Source organism: Pleurodeles waltl, chromosome 10 (assembly GCF_031143425.1).
Source record: "Pleurodeles waltl isolate 20211129_DDA chromosome 10, aPleWal1.hap1.20221129, whole genome shotgun sequence".
Lineage (NCBI taxonomy): Eukaryota > Metazoa > Chordata > Amphibia > Caudata > Salamandridae > Pleurodeles > Pleurodeles waltl.
Window position 1 is genome coordinate 72,814,652 of NC_090449.1, and position 17,604 is coordinate 72,832,255.

At 41.5% G+C, this 17,604-nt stretch overlaps 1 protein-coding gene across 2 annotated transcripts in view; it reads left to right on the forward strand.

Annotated features, from left to right (window-relative positions):
• The window catches only part of CASKIN1 (CASK interacting protein 1), a 579,616-nt gene that overhangs the window by 419,902 nt on the left and 142,110 nt on the right, over positions 1–17,604 (forward strand). For both annotated transcript variants that reach the window (XM_069209731.1, XM_069209732.1), the window contains exons 8-9: positions 12,594–12,702; positions 14,070–14,164. In XM_069209731.1, coding sequence (XP_069065832.1) covers positions 12,594–12,702; positions 14,070–14,164 — 204 coding nt within the window. The remainder of the gene's footprint in view (positions 1–12,593; positions 12,703–14,069; positions 14,165–17,604) is intronic.

A 17,604-nucleotide genomic window follows, 5' to 3' on the forward strand; every position in this document is an offset into this window, starting at 1 on the left:
TGTCAGTTACTGCTATCCCTGTTGTTTCATGACTTTTGTGAAGTCATTTTATCATCTATATGACTAACAATGTATATGTTAATCACTGCCTTTGTGTGGTACTTTTGCATGAGTGAATAATATAAGCTGTCTGTTCTTTGATCTTGTAAGCTGTGGGTAATCGAGCAGGAGCCTTGCTGAATGAGCATCTAGGATTTGGTGATTTGGTTTTCTAGAACCTCTCTCTACACCATTTTATTGGGGGATTTGTATAGCTTTAGAATTTTTACCCTGATCCTTCCAAACTGATTAGTGGAATCTTCTACAAAGAGAAGGGTGGGATACTGGAGTGAAGATACATATTATATATGCATTTTGATAAATGATTGATGTGAAATTGCATATTCAGATGTTTTAACTGCCTGTAATACATATAGCACATCAGATAAATTTAAAGGAAATTGTTTTGAGAAATCTATAGTGTTGCCACCATTTTTAATGATTTCTTGGAGAGTATAATCCCCAATAGCCATAGTGAGTGTAAGGAATATTTTATTGGTTCCCAGTCAAAACCTCTCCATCGTTACACTGATTATCTGAAATTTGAGCTGTAGTTTGAGTTTTTGGCACTGCTTGTTTTCAAAATTTGAGAAAGGCTTCACTTATTTGCTACAAATCAGATCAGGTCCCACTGCCTTCAAAGATGAACAGCAGCCACCCATATAGTAAGCTAGATTTTGCAGAGTTAACATGGTCAGTGCTTGCTTGCACCCCTCTGGTTAATCTATCTTGGATACAAGTGAGAAATGAAGTCAGCTGTACACACTCATTATTTATTCCCCCGCCCCCAAAAAGACAGCACCAAAAACCTTAGGTGGTGTCCATGCAGGCAGTGGGCTGTGCCTGTGATGGAAGTGGCCTGCACCAGTGGTGGACGTATGAGGCAGCCTACTAACAAAAAGTTCAGGTACCTGCACTTGTCTTTGGACAAATTAAACACTGGTGATAGGGGTGTGCTGTAGACACCCTTTCATGATGTCTGCCTACTTTACTATGGCAGCGAAAAGGTTACATCGAATCAGTAGGTCTAGTATGAGGAACTGGAAATGGACAGGCTTAAACAGCATGTTGTTATATATGTATACGGAAGGTCTAGAAGCCCCATCTAGCCTGTGTATATAATAAAAGTTAGTGCAATTCTAGACAACATACACAATCCCCACAGATATTCCCTGCATTGATAAACATTAAGAATCCAAACTGTATTGTATTGTGTTGTACTGCAACATTTTCATAGAGCTTACCACTCCTACGTGGGGCGCTGAAACGCTTGCCGACATTGACAGCATGCTACACCTTATAGGGTGTGTGGTTGGAAGGATGTTGTCTCTTTTGATCCTATCTGGGAAGTGTTTCTATTTCCTGCATGATGACCACGAGGTACGGTTATCGTTTTATGGGACGCAGGGCTTAGCAGTGTGATGGATGAAGAAGTGTGAGAGACAGGCACATGGTTTATGGTTTTCAGTGAACTGGCAGCTTTGAGCCGCTCTGCAGGTCCCTTTAAGATATTCCTTATTTTCATTCACAACTGATCTAGTTACTGCACTGGGTTGTCCTTTCTAAGATATCTGGTTTAATGTTTATGGTTCTGAGCAGGCATACATTGGAGGGAGGCATGGATCGGAGATCTGCTCGGATGGACCGTGTTACTATCATCCCATATCTGTTAGGAATTGTGAGATTTCAAACTTGGTCATAGCACATAGCTAGTTAGGACCCTCAGTGATGGACTAAAGTAAAGACCTGAGCGGCCTGTAGCAAATCTCATGAGGTATTTCACTATTTTATGCCTGTTCGGTTGGTGATTAGTGTTTTTTTTGCTGTCGACTGCTGCAGTACTGCACCTCTAAAGGAACAGTACAGTCCACCACCAGGGTATATATTTTTTTATCTCAGTGTAAATGTTTGCCCACTTGTAAAGTACTAACGCTTTATAGCGAACAAGAGTTTTAGGGACAATAACAATTTACTGTCATTTTATATCACATGTACCTTTCATACTGTGCATCAAGGTAAGAATGTTTAAAAGGAAAGGGGCCAGATGTACTAAGCATTTTATCTTTCAAGCCTCCATCAGCAGTGGCCCTCACAGGCCACAATGATTTATGCGATTATTTAAGCTTTAAACTCAAGCAACGGAAGCTATTTCAAGCACCTATCGCCTCCTGTAAAACCGAGGTCTGGACTTGTTTGTGTCAATAAACTGCAGATCTCCAAGATCAATCAAGACGTGTAATTCATGTTCTCCTCGTCCTTGCCATCTGCTGCCTGTCTGACATAGCTGAGAACCCAGAAAGAAACCCACGCAGGTTGAGAAGCTTCTTAATTGGAGCATATGGACCATAGTCTGGAAGCTTCATCCTTCGGCTTCGAAGCATAGCTACAGTTCTCTGCCGCTGCAGTCTTCTGGATCCATTCTACCACATCTACCGTGCCTAACACCCTCTCCCTCCTACTTCCTAAATCCTTTTCTGAAATTAGAGAGTTTGTCTGGAGATGGAGCCAGACATCGCTTGATGCTGGACAGTCTTATGATCATGCCAGCCCTCGCAGTGGGAGCCACAAGTTCAATCAAGTGGTAAGTGAATTACCCAGCAGTAAAAAAAGATAAATGATTTTAATTACTAAGACCCTGCATTGTCGGGGGCCAATAACTGGAAGATACTGAAAGCACTTCCTCATAACACTAGTAAGATGGCACTAGCTGAGTATCATCGGTTTATATGATCCCAGTCTGCATATCTAATAGACTTATTACCTGCAAAATAGAAGGCAACATAAAAGCAGCATTCCGATTGGCTGTTATGCCACTTATACTTTAGCTTAAACCGGTAAAGCAGTAAATAGTTATAAAATGGTTTCTTCCTATCTCTCTTCCTGCCTAATATATATGTGGTCACTCAAGACACAGCTCTCTCCAGCCGCGTCTGTTGAAACTCACTAATTGCCATCCTCCTGGTGAGCTGAACCTTTGTGACCAAGGTCATCCTCAAAGACCCTCCGCCCCATCACTGAAGTTCTGGGTTTTTACTGTATCAGCCATTCAGACTATGCTGCAGAAACCCCAAATTGAAGTTTGATTCTCATTCCAATTTAGCATCAACTTCTGAAAAGCAACTTCTTCAGTACATTCTGGCTACCTGTCTAAAATGCTGATCATTGCCAGCAGCTTGCAGTTTTAAAAGAGCAAATTAATACTAAGCCTAGAGACCCAGTATGACGGCCTCCAACTTGCCCAGAACAAAATATTTGTGGACCTAGATATACCAAAATGGCGGCCTCCGACTCACCGTGAGCATATTAATCCTGTAGCCAGTTGCCCATCATGGCGCCCATATGAAAGGGATGTGGATACTCCTAATCAACATTAAAAACTAAGTATGTATGTATGTATGTATATTGAATGATAAGTGAGTGATAAGTGAATGATTATAACTCAAAGTGAAGTGAAATTGCTTCTTTGTGGTAACTCTGTGTTAGAGGGCGAAACTGGTATGCAATAATACATTAGGCTACTGAGTAAATTGATTTTAGAAATATGTTGTTTATAGCCTTGATGAAGGGGTGGTCACCAAAACATATGTTAGTTGGCTGTACCTTTTGAGAATATTTGGATGCATTTATTTTAGAAGACTAACAATAAAGAGTGCATATCTTGAAATACTAACAATGGGTTTATGAACTCTGATAGTTACTGCAAGACTTCCTGTGGAATATAGATGCATACGACTGCATGACTGGGCTTTGGTGCTGGAGGTGAACATGCCGAGCAAGGAATTAATTTTCAACCCCAAAGTTTTGTCCTGTAACTTTTCAGAATGCAGCAATGCTGCCCACAAGATGGATTCAGAAGTGTAAAAGATTCTGAGACTAGGCACTCAAAATATAATTGGACTCTGATAATTGTATATTGTTCTTAGAGTATTTGAAGTTGAATATGGCAAGACACTTAGGGGGGTCATTTTGACTTTGGCCTTCCTGTGGGCCCCATTAGGAATTTCCTGCTGGGTCAGTGGGCGGAACTCTGGCCCAGCGAGAAACAGCCTACAACATTGATGCCAGCTCATAATTGAGCTGGCGTCAATGCTGCAGTGCGTAGGTTGCACCCGTTGCGCTGTTCACTGTCTGCAAAGCAGACAGTGAACAGCGTGACGGGGCTGGCCTTGGGGGGCCCCTGCACTGCCCATGCCAAGTGCCCTTGGGGTCCCCTGCACCCCATCTCCACCAGCCTTTACATGGCGGTGCTACCCCATGTAAAAGCTGGTGGAGAGGGGGGTTGTAATCCCCAGGGTGGCGCTCTCTGCAGCGCTGCCCTGGCAGATTAGGACTGCCAGCACCACCAGTCCCTCCTATGAAGGAAAACTGGTGCTGGCAGTCTGACCGTGGCGCAACTGCCACAGGCATAAGGTACCAGTCAGACTGCCACCGCGACCCTGTCGGTCTCAAGACCGCCAGGGTCGTTATGAGACCCTTAGACTTACGAGTACAATTAGCTAGTTAACTATTTTTGAGAAATGCATGTGAACCATTAAGTAGGACAGGGTCACAGTCAAGAAGCCTGGGAGAAGTTTATTAACTTGCAATGACTGACAAAGAGGGAATCATCAAAATGGTGGGACTCTATGATACTTACAAGGTATTTAGATGTAGGTAGGATCCCAACGGGTCTGAGAATGAATATTCTCAGTGCAGTTGCAAATTTGGATGAGGTAAGAAACTGAATGAAACATCTGGGGATCTAATGAAGATGCTGTTTGATCAAGTGGAGTAGCAAAGAACGAACTAGAATAAGGAAATAGAAGATCTTAAGAAGAAAATAGGGGATTTGAACTGCCCTGAGAATTCTGAGAAAAATTATGACATTTTTAATGATGTCATGACAAAGTTTCACGAAGGGACTAGAAATAGAAAAATAATCAAATTCCTTCATGATGAAAGGGACTACAGAATGGTGAGGATTTCTTCATATGCCTGTAAATTTGATGAGATTACCAGGACAAGACAAGTAGGAATGGATAGGGAACACAGCAAACAGATGAGCGGAGCAACTAGTGTGAGTTCTATATCGAGTACAGATGGGTAAATCGGATACTGAATATGTTTCCATCAATGAAACTGTTACCAGATTGATTACTTTTTTAGAGGTATTGATTCAAATGCAAATAGACCAGAAGAAGTAAAAGAGGTGGACAGAAACCTAACAAGAGAAGGAAATGTAGAGAGGATTGTTGGACAAATCAGTGCACAAAGAGGCCAAACCAGGAGAGGGAACAAGTGAACAATATAATTACCAATATATTGGACAGACCTTTGAGTAAGGTAGAGTGAGCGTTCTTAACAGAGGTGTTAACTTTGCCCCAGCTAGACATGCAGATACTTTACAAGTGAAGACTGATTTTCTTAGATTCATCAGAAAATTAATTTTAACATATTTTTGACAAAATGCCAAAACAGAGATCACACATTGATATTGAATTCCAGAAGTAGTAATAATTTGATGGATACTCCACATTAATGAGTCTTGAGAATAGTGGCTCTGTTGACCTCGAAGACCTAGCTGAAGGTTAAGGGATAGTTGAGGTTTCCCCTCCATATAGGGGACTCAAGAAGAATTCTAAGTTCACACCTGAAATGAATAGACTAGTGATAATGTCACTGATATATTTCTGAAATTATTACTCAATGAATTGAATGTGTTTTCAAGAAGTAAATCAAAAAATAATTTGCATAAAGAGGATTATGAAGCTGTGATGAATCTAAGATGTGATGCCTTCATTATTATTAGACAAGCAGATAAAAGGGAGAATGACGGTGTACATGAATGTTTCTTATTATGATCAAGAGGCCAATAGATAGTTGAGTGTAATACTAATTATATGCCTGCTGAGGATGACCAACTTATCGGTGCTGGTATTACACTTAGAGATATGCTGAAGAAGTACCATGACGTGAACCTGCTCACTGATGATGAGTTTAGATATCTGAATCTTGAAAATCCACAGTCAGCAATCATTTTCTTTCATCCCAATATTCCCAAGAAGTGTAGTAAGATCTGCCCAGAACACTCTATAATTTCAGGGATTATCTCATGTATGGAGAGAGTTTCTGAATTTATTGACAAATATCTAACTCTAATGGTTAGAACACTTTCATCCTATATACAGGACACTAAGGACCTTTCGAATCAAGTTTCCAAGATAGTGTGGGAGGAAGGCTATTCTCTAGCTACTATGGGTGCCTCTAGCCTTTATACGAGTGTTGTACTGTGAAAAGGGTTGGAAGCAATTAGATTTTTTCTGTTTATTAAGTCAGTCAGTTACATGTGCATTAAATACTACTGCTGGATTTAACCCAATTTTTACTTGACAGTAACTTTTTCATGTATGATGACAGATTGTTACATTAGAATTGCTGAACCATGATTAGTTGAAGGTTAGCTCCTTCCTGCATAAACCTCTTCCTGGGGATGTATGAGAGGGAGGATGCCTGGAACGGTCCATTGAATAATACAGATAAAGTAGAGTGCTGGAGGAAGGTACATAGATGATATTCTCCTGATTTGGAATGCCACCATATCAGAGTTGAGAACTTAGCCTGAATATCTCAATAATAATGAGTTCAACATAACTTTGAGACTTGAATTCCACACAAATTCAATTGTATTTCTGGATTTAAGTTATTTGTGGAGAATAGTATCTTGTCAACAAAAATCTACAGAAAACCAACCTCTGTTAATCCAATATTTCGCTCACAATCCGCTCACACAAGGAAACAGAAGAATTACATGGCTTATGGAGATTTGGGTATTGGTTCTTTCTTGCTTGTGAGGTTTATCGAGTGTCACGAGTCTTCTGTTTGCTTCTGTCTTTGGTTCCGTTGAAATACTCAAGAAAAGATGGATTTTTTTGGGGATTTAGTGGAACGGGTGTGAGCGCTCTGTATGATGGATGATTACCATGGCTTGAATACAGAGGTTGGTTGATACAAAAATTTGAGAGGACTGATGAATCATTTTACAGACTTATTCACCCTCTTTTTTTCCTTTATGGTTATTTGTTTTTGGTTTTAATTTTGTTTTTACTAGTGGAATTGCATTACTAAAGAAAAAGTGTTGAGGTTGTGGGTGAGGAGGTTTGAGATCAGTCTTTTTGTAATCTGTAGCCGTGTGGGCTCTATGTGGATAACATCTTCTGGGTGAAACTGCATGGTGAAGTTTGGCAGGTCTTGTGAAATAGAATATAAATAGTGACTTGTGAATGGCAGCAGATTCCTTTTCTTAATTGTGTCCATTTTGAAGTGAGTAGGCTAAAGAAACCCTGTGGTCCCATTAAGCTCAGTGATCGGAGTTTATATATTACTGTCATTGTTGATCATTCTCATTATGTTCGTCTCTGATCTCAGTGCTGTGCATGTAACTTAGTATTTTCCACAAAGAGGAGGCCTAAAATTCCAGTGGATATGAGAGAATTTGATTGGAAGGAGAGGCATTTGGCTCGAGCAATTGTGAGGCACTATATCTGTTTAGTTGGTGACAGGCATTTCTCTGTTTGATACTGATGTAATTGGATGGGAGAATCTTGTGACAATAAGCTCCTATTGGTGTATTAAGAATCCTTTAGGTATCAAATCTGTGGAGGAAACTGCATTTAAGTACTTTGGAAGGAAGGTCTTGCCAAAAGAACTTAGTAACTATTTACATACCCTAGAGTGATTGATATTAAGGATGAGCCTTGATTAAATACATTTCCACATATCTGTGTGAAGCAAAGCTAGATATAACTAGGAGTTAATATAATGAGTGTGAACAATTCTACATAATGTGGGCTTTATAAGTGGGAAGCCTTTAAGTTAGGTATGAGCCTATTACTCTGATTATGGATGAATCAGAATGATGTTTTAAATTAAAAATTTGATTCCATGAAGTTGCAAGTGGGTTGATTTATTTTTGTATATGAATGAGTCAGAATGAAGGAGTATCATACTGAAGAACTGAATAGGAGGTATGCAAATGGGTATTTAGCATTTGAATCATGGCGTTTTGTTGGAAGGAGATATATTGCTTTGTAGATGGATGAATAAATATTCATAAACATATGAGAGAGATGTGGGCACTTCAAACCAACAGTAAATATCAAGAAAGGAATGATTATAATTCAAAGTGGAGTGAAATTGCTTCTTTGTGGTGACTTTTTCATACAGGGAGAAACTATTATACATTAATATAGTAGGCTTTTTAGCAAATCAATTTTTAAATGTTTTGTCTTTATGGTGTATGTTTTCAGTTGTTTACAGACTTGATGTATGGGTGGTCCCCAAAAACATGTGTTGGCTTGCTGTACTTTTTAAGAATTTATGGATACATTTTTTCGAACTTATAAAGAAGATTATCAATACAAACAGCATCTCTTGAAATACACTCAGTGGAGAATCTTTGGATTTATGAACTTTCATAATTACTGCAGGACCTCCTGGGAATATTCAGGCTTCCCCATTCATGTCAGGCACAAACTAATTTTACACCTCAGTGTGCCAGGGTGGTAGCCTCCAGCCTGCCAGGAACATGCTAATCATACACTTTGATACCCCATCGTGGAGGCCCCACCTTGCCATTAGCAAACTAATCGTACACCTAGACACCCAAGCATGGTGGCCTCAGACTCACAATGAGCGAATAAATCCTATGCTTAGAGACCTCAGTGTGGCCTTCAGCTCACCAGGGAGAAATTAAGGTGCCATCCAACTCACTAGGAGAAAACTAATCCCACATCTAGAGCCCCCGGTTCCGCTGCTTTGCCAAAAAGATCGGGTGTTCGTTTGAGGGACCATTATACCACTTAAAAGGCACTATTGATTTTACACTAATAAGTTATTTTGCAGTTGATTCATTTTAAATACCTCTCCATTGCTCAGCTTCTAACAGTGGTCACTCTGGGATGGACAATTACCTATGCCTTTACACTCCAACCAGAGTTCTCTACTTAGAAAACAAGCTACTACTAAAGAACTCAAACATTAAATGTGAGTATTCTGAGCATAGAGATTGAGGCCTAGACCCTGGAACAATCTCCCACTGCAGATCAGAAGGAATGATCTCCAACTTTCTTTTTGTTAAGTGCTCCAAGTTCCATCTTCTGCTGATTTTGATAATGTTCAGAGTTGTGCCTACTGCATTGTAATGTTCTCTGTTGTCCTTTTAACACCATATAACCATTTGTGTGGGATTCTGTGCTCTGCAAGAAATCAAATCAAAGTAAACCCTCCACCTAGATTCCTCGTCATGGCAGCCTTCAATTCTCCTTTGGAAAACTAATTCTATGACTAAATTCCCTAGCATATTTATACCTCACAAGGGAAAGCCATGACTCATCTGGGGCCTCAGGTAAGTAACTGGGATGCCCAACATTGGCACCTGAACAACCAAGTGGTCATTTATTCACAGCATACAATATGCAAACAGTATTTAACGGTGCAATGTGTATGGGTGAAACCAACATGCTTACTGGTCTCTCAACATCAGTGAAACACAAATGACAAATAAAAATCTAAGGTGCGTGTCTAAAAGCAAAAAATGCACGGCCCGTTGAATGAATCAGTAGCGTGGGGAAGGGTACGTTAGTCAAGTCAACATTTCGATCCCTTGTCAAATGGTGGGATCATCATCAGCGCTCTCAAGAATACAGTAGAGCCCGAGATTCATAATTAGAACAGGGCCTATCCATACACTGAAGAAAAGTGCGGCCCGCCAGCAGAATAATGCAATGGGCCAAGGACCTGGAGAATGATACCTCTGAGCATCTCAATACGGTGAAAAATTGTGGATCGTGACTATCACCCTGGTAGTCCCAGGAACCTGAGGAAATGCCGCTGAAGGGGTGCAGTACAATAACAGCATCTCTGTGGCCAAGGATCCAGTACAATGAAGTCAGAAGCGTGTGATAACTGCCTGGAAACGCTGTTATTGTACCGCACCCCCTTCTACAGTATTTCAACAGGTTCCTGTGACTCCCGGGACGATGTGTCTCATTCTGAGTAACAACTTCCAGTCCTTAATGTCTTCCACTGCTTATCCACATCCTGTACTTGGTCACACCCTGTGCTTAACCAATCCTCATACTTAGCCACTGTGTGTGTCCTTAATCTATTCTTGTGTGTAGCCATTTCTGTGTCCAAGATTAACTTGTGACTCAGCCTACTATTCTCTGTATTTAAACACTCTTGTGCGTTAATACACCTTGTCCTTAACCACTTTCTGTGGGTTTTCAGGGCATAAAGGCCATTTCCCCTTCTGGCATTTCCCCAGTGGGCTGTACACTGAGGGGCTGCTTTCAAGGCTAGATGGCTGACATGGGTAACACATTTGAAAAGCTGTGCTTTAATGTGCACCCTTTGGACTTATTGTTTCTAAAACTGTCTGTGGGGAGGACATTGCCTAGACACACTTGAACCACTGGCCGAAACCTGCTCACTATGCTCTTTCGCAGAAACGCAATGTAGATTGGAACATTATTGTCAAGACTGATGGTGGTTCCAGGTCCAACCCTACGGATAACCACTTCATCTGTTTAATCTCTTCTCTGTGTAACCTCTTCTCTGCTTACCCACAGTGGTATAACATTAACCCCGCAACCACTGCTGTGTGTGGGGGGGCAAGCTCCAGAAGGCCCCCCTCAGCAAAGTATGTTGAGCAAAGTGATAGGTGACGGGCCAGGGGTCCTCCATGTACTTTGCTGGGGTCCCCTTAAGTTTCGTTAAGCCACTTCTTAACCTCCGCTTGTTTTTAACCACTTGTTTCTTAACTACTCCCTGTGATCAATCCATTTCAGTGTGTAACCATTTCCTGTTATTAACTTGTAACTCTTCTTAACCACTGTCTGTGCTTAACCACTCAATTTACATAACCTGCCTTTCCTTGCCCAACTCTCACCTGAACTACTCTCTGAGTTTAGCCATACCTCTCCATTAACATAACCTCCTTTCATTACCTTCACTTTCTGCTTAATTTGTGCCATTTTGTGCCACTGCTTGACACCAGTACTTGTTTGTAAAGACCAGCATGTATTTATGAAAATCCACCACATGGTGGTGATCTGTCAGTATTTTTATAGCAGACTTCATTAGTCAAGTTTTAAACTACTTAATATATCTTAAAAACTTGATAAAACTGGTATTTAATTCTGTAGTTTAAAGTGACATGTGGGTACTGCCTGCCGCAGTGGATCAGTGTGAAATATCCTGGGTCCTGGCCCTTCATATGTTTTTATACAAATTCAGCAATGTACCTAACTAATTCTGTGCTTAACCACTTGCACTTCAAGTACATAATCTCCCCTTCCTTAAATTCACTCTCTACGTATGCACTCCCTGTGCTTAACTACTACAATTCCATAGCCTCCTTTTCAATATCCCCACTCTCTACTGAACTATTACTTTAACTCCCACTTGTTTTAACATCACTCACTTCTAAACGCACTATGTGCTTATACTAATGTTTACTGATGCTCTCATATGAACCAGGACAGATGAAAATGGGAACAAAATGGTTGACTTCATCAGGCAACTGTAAATTCCTTTCAAGCTTAATTTTCAAAGCAGTGGTGCTAAACCTGCGGTCCGAGTACCCTAGGAGGACTGCAAGGCCTAGGCAGGAGGTCTGCAACTATTTTACAAAATTAAATAATATTTCAAATAAATTACAATTAATAAAGTATACATTAATAAAGGAGCAAATTTGAAAGAAGAAAAAATCTGTATTTGATTATGAATTACACTAAATATTTAATATTTGAGCAGTTGCTTGGTGTATACTTGTTTTTGTATAGTTGTGTATTGTTTTGATGTTCAAATTGTAGAAATTGCTTAGGCTAGGGGTCCCTGGCATCAAATAATGGCGCAGCCTGGGTCCCCAGTAATGATTCAGTGGGGGTCCACAGAAGTCAACAGGCTAAAAACTGTTGTTCTAGAGGAATTAATCATCACCCTCTGGACTCTGGTCCCGGTTCAGAGGGACCTGGCATGGCTCTTCGGGTTGGGCTGTCTCGATGGGAGCACGACCAAGGCTGATTTGGAACATGGTTATTTAATGTCTGTGATGGCACAGAGAAGCTGTAAATGATGGCGGGGAATGTCGCATAGGGTAATTACCAGTGTCTGAGATTAGCTCAAGCATTTTACCCATCACCCTTTATTCTGTAACATTGGTATATTCTTATGATTATTAATTCACCCCACCCCCCACAGTCTCATGAAAAGTCCAGGACATTAACAGCAAGCATGCACTGGGATAGCATTGGAGATGTGTCCACTCCTGCACTCTTTCTGTGAGGAATAGCTGGTATCAATGGTAGAAGTCTGTGTTTGTATAGCAAAGTGTGTCCTTATGGTGAAAATAGTTCCTCACAACTCTGCCGCTCTCATTTTTTATGGCATTGTTTATTAAACTATTAGGTGGACCCGAATGTGGAATACCTAGGCTGTCAGGATATTAACATGTGTCTTGTTGTATGCTGTTCTCAATTCTTAGGCGTAACCAGTGCCCATCTCTTGTCTTTCAGAGTGGAATTAATGCCCATATCAGGAACACCTACAGCCAGACCGCACTGGATATTGTGAACCAGTTCACAGGAACCCAAGCGAGCAAAGAAATTAAGCAGATGCTCAGAGGTAAGTAGGGAGATCTGAATGCATAGTGAAACTAAGTAGGAGGACCACCTCCTTCCAGGTAATTAAAGAGACTGTTTCCAGCCCTGGGCTTTTGTGTGAAAGCCTAATGCATTCTGGTTGGTGTAGTCTTGCTATGCTGCCAACGACATAATTAGACTAAAATACCTGAAATCAATCATTTGTAGGTCAAATGTTCAGGATTGGATAGTGTATAATTAATGACCTGGGCTCTGGTAGTCATGCTAAAACTGAATGTGAGACACATTCAGAGGAGCAATTTGTATCCCTTAGAGGCTGCCATCAGCCAGTGACCAGGTCAAATCTTTTTAATTGGGAGATGTCTTGATTAAAGATATGTTACTGCACAATTCAGGAGCTGTCTCTGTACTAAGTCCATCTGCCAATTATTTGAATCCTGACCAAGATTAGAATTTTGGTAACTTCCAAGCCCCCAAAAGCCAAGTGCAAATGTGAGCTGTGCACTTTAGAGATGTGGACACCTTAAACATTGTCATGGCCAAGGATGGTCTCATTGGACACTGTAAGCAGTGTCTGTGTTCAAGTACTGGGCCCAAATTAGTCCTCCTCATCTCAAGCTGATATCAGCAATGTAATGGGGATAGCAATATGCACCACCACCTTACATCTTTTGTCAGCCTATTAAAGCCACGTGCGTCACCTTAAAATCTGTTCTTGGGCACTGATACCTTTGTGTACCTGTGCTTCCATGCTATGCATTCCGCCTGTCCTTAACAAGAGCCACACGACTCGCTTAACATCTTCTATTGGCCTCATCTGGCCAGATGTGTCTTCTAAAGTGGTTTACGTTGCCGCATATCGATGAAAGTCATTGCATTCATCTCTGATCTGTCTTTGATCAGGAGGTCATCCTGTCCCCTGCCCTTAATCCTGATAAATGTGACCTCCATGGTAAAAGCTTGAATCTATCAAGTATCAAGCAGAGTCTTACGTACTTGCTTAATTGTTGTTCTAGGAGCAGCCACCACATCAGTTATCCATACTCCTGATGGGCTAGTGAAGCGCTTCAATTTGCATCGGGTTCCTAGATGCCGTTTCGGAATGTATGGTTGAGAAGGGTGTTGGTGGGATCCGTAGGCGAGGGGTTGGAAGGAAGCCATCGGGTTTAGATACTCGTGCTAAACAGCGTGCAGCAGTGTCAAAGTGCACAAGCCTGGGGTGTAGAGGAATATTTTGAGCATAGAGGCAGTGGCACCTCCAGATACCTTCCCATTTTGAGCCCAAGGTTGAGTTTGATGATTATAGAGACAAGAAGGTGAGACACACAAGTCATTCTTACAGATCTGATTGTCTCTCCTTTGCCTTTTCTTTTTGACTTTGTCTCGCAGATGCCTCGGCTGCCCTGCAGGTCAGGGCTGTGAAGGATTACTGCAACAATTATGACCTCACCAGTCTCAATGTAAAAGCCGGGGATGTGATTACAGTAAGTGATACTTCTGCAGTAATATATACTTGATACGCGGTTGGTGATTTGTGGTTTTTCTTCAACAGACAACAACATACATGCATCTGCAAGAAAAAAGAGGATGAAATCCATAACACTATGTTTCTCTGTCACTATTTGTAGGCCTCTCTTTTTTTCACTTACTCTTCATCCGTCTTCAGCACTCCATTCTCCTTCTTCTCAATGTCTCTCTCCCTTTTCTCTGCCAAATCTTTTTTTCATATCTTTCTCACACTTTTCTTCCCTCTCTCCATTTTCTCCCTCTTCTCTATTTACCTCCCATCCACCTTTCTTTGTCCAACCTTTTTTATCACTCTCCACATTGTCATTCTTTTTCTATTTTACTTGCTTTCTCCACCCGCTCTTGTTCTTTCTCTCTCCTTCATCCTTTCTCTCCTGACCTTTCCACAAAACCATAGAAATTCAGCAGTTATAGTTATACTTATCTCAAGGAATTGTAACTTGTGCCCTAAGGTAACTTTAACAGCCCCACAGGTAACTGTGCAGCCCCGACATGCACAATTTCTTCATCAATAATTTAATTGCAAAAATTGCAGTGATATTATCAATGATGTCATAGAAGGTGTCAGGTCTAATGTAATATGTGGGGTAATGAGCAGTGCAGGGAGAGGGAGCGAGTTTTAGTTACCTTAGGGCCCGAGCTGTAGTTTCTTGAGATAAGTATAACTATAACTGCTGAATTTCTATGGTTTTGAATGTGTAAAATCTGACCCTAATGTAACGTCCCTATAACCTTTGTTTTTTTGTGTGAATTTTTAAGGTTTTTTAAAATTCTATTTTCAAACTATAATGTCCCTGTAAACGTATTTTTTTCAGTGAGTTTCTACCTTTTTTAAATGTAAAGTAATATTTAATTACCATACATTATTCCAACTGTCCCGCGCACAGCCAAAAGCCAGACCCTGCTATCAACCCTCCCACAAGCAACCATCCCCATGCTGAGCATGGGTTTCAGTTGGGTGTTGACCACAGGGCCTGCAGGCAAACTCCAAATGCAGCCAATCCCATGCCGTAGGTCTCTGAGCGGATGTGTGAGTGGTTGTATGGCTCTATGGGTGTGTGACAGAGTGTTTGTAGTTGTGTGGGTTTGAAAGTGGGTGTGTGAGTGGCCGTGTGAGTGTCTTTGTGGGTCTGTGAGTGGATGTGTGGGTGTGTAAGTTGGTGTTGAGTGTGTGAGTGGCAGTGTGGGTCAGTGACTGGATGTGATAGTGGTTTTGTTGGTCTGTGAGCGGGTGTGCAAGTGGTTTTGTAGGTCTTTGAGTGGGTGTGTGAGTTGCTGTATGGGTGTGTGTGTGGGTCAGTGAGTGGATGTCATTTTTTTTAAATTGGGGTCTGGGTCCACGGATCTATCGCAGATTCACACAGTGGCAACGCAGGGTGCCATGGTGGATCTGCGGATCCTCACAGGACGAAAAACAAAATGTTTTGGGGCAATTTCTTGCCCATGAGGGGTCCCTCACAGACCCCTTCATCAGTCCTATGGGGTCAGGACACCTCTATTGTGAACCCTTATATCTTAGTTTATCTTTATTCCTCCCCTTGCGCACCGAGTGCCGATAGATTAAATGGCGGTTGTAACTTTCCTCTCAGATTGCGGCCAGCCAATCACAGCATTGCTATTGCTGCGTGGATTTACCTTGGTGGATCCGCAGTGGATCTGTGTCTCTAGATATACATACATCTTTTTTCTTTAATACAACAAAAGTACTGAACAGATTTACACCAAATTACAAAAAGAGTTATTTCTGGACCAAGATCTAGCTTTCTGCCTAATATGGTGTAATTCCGTTTAGTAGTTCAGGCTGTAGTCTTGTGTCTAAAATCCCTTAACAAAATTGCAACAGAAAAACTTGTTTTGGGACTCGGCCCCCGCTTGACAAATCACCCCAAAACTTTCCAGACAGCAGCTGAATTGAGTGGCATTCTAGTTTTGAAAATTTCATGAAGATTCATCAAATGGCACCAAAGTTATTAGCAAAGCAATTTTCTTATGGAAACTAGATCCTATCTATACCTACCTGTAGGTATGTGATGTATGTATATATAGGTATATATGTTCACCAAATGGTCCCCGCTAGGCGCACTCGAACGCCGGTGCCAGCGTCAGGGAAGGACCAAATTCCCTATATTAATTCTCCAACGAAATGACTCAAGGTCATAGGCGGCACTCACAGGATTCTCGGATATTCTTTTGTAATTATATTATGAATCAATTACGTCCAACACCAACGTGCTTCAACCCACAAGGCCTTAATCATTAACAATGTAACTTTTTAAACCCTAAAAACCACTTACATTCACCAGTTATAGTTATCTCAAATAACTATAACTGGTGCTCTAAGTTAACCATAACTCACGCTTCGGCCATACACAGTTTTTTCATCAATACTTTCACTGTAAATGTTACTGCGATGTTATCAATGAAATAATAGAAGGTGTCATGATTGATGTAATATGTGGGTTAATTAGAGTTTTAGTTACCTTAGGGCACAAGGAATTGTTACCTTTTGCCAACCCCCCTGCATGCAGCCACCTCACTCTGTGCACAGCCTTTGGCCATGTGCATTGGGGGTTGGCCACGAGGCCTGGCCTGCGGCCAGGCCCTGTGACCAGCCCCATAAAGGCAGCCAACCCTACATTGCGCAGGGCCTTTGGCCATACACGGCAGGGTGTTGGCCACAAGGCCTGGCCAGTGCCCAACCTCCTCAAAGGCAGCCACCCCCACACTGCACATGGACTTCAACCATGTGCAGGGGGGGTTGGCCACAGGGCCTGACACTGGAGACCCCATCCCCCAGGGCATTTTATTTTAAGGGAAGTGGGGTTGCATCGTCCTCGGGGCCCTGGCCCACGCCAAGGGAGGGGGGGCGGTTAGAAAAGAAGCGCAGGAGTCCCAGGTCCTAAGATGACTGCCACCAATTCCTGATTTAGGTGGTGGCAGGCAGTCAGATCTCACCTTGAGATCTGTCCTCTTCGCGGATCCTCCGCAGTGTGAAATATACAATTATTTTTAACCTTAATTTCACCAAAACTACTGAATGGATTTACACCAAAACACAAAAAAACACTCTTTCTGGAGCAAGAACTAGCTGTCAAATTTAGTGTAAACCCAACTTGAAGGTTGAGCCGTAGAGGTGTCTAAAGTTCCTATGGAAACATTAATGGGGAAAATGTGTTTTGGGACCCCCCTCTTTTCTCTGCCCTCACTTGATGGATCATCCTGAAACTTCCCATTTGCAAACTAGTCAAAAAGAAGCACATTTTTTGATAGTTTCATGGAGATTTGTCAAACAGGGACAAACTTGGGAACTACCCAGAGTTCTCTCTTCTTTTTTTTCCATAATGTATGCATCACTCTAAGCCTGAAAGGGCATTGTGGATGTATATATATATATATA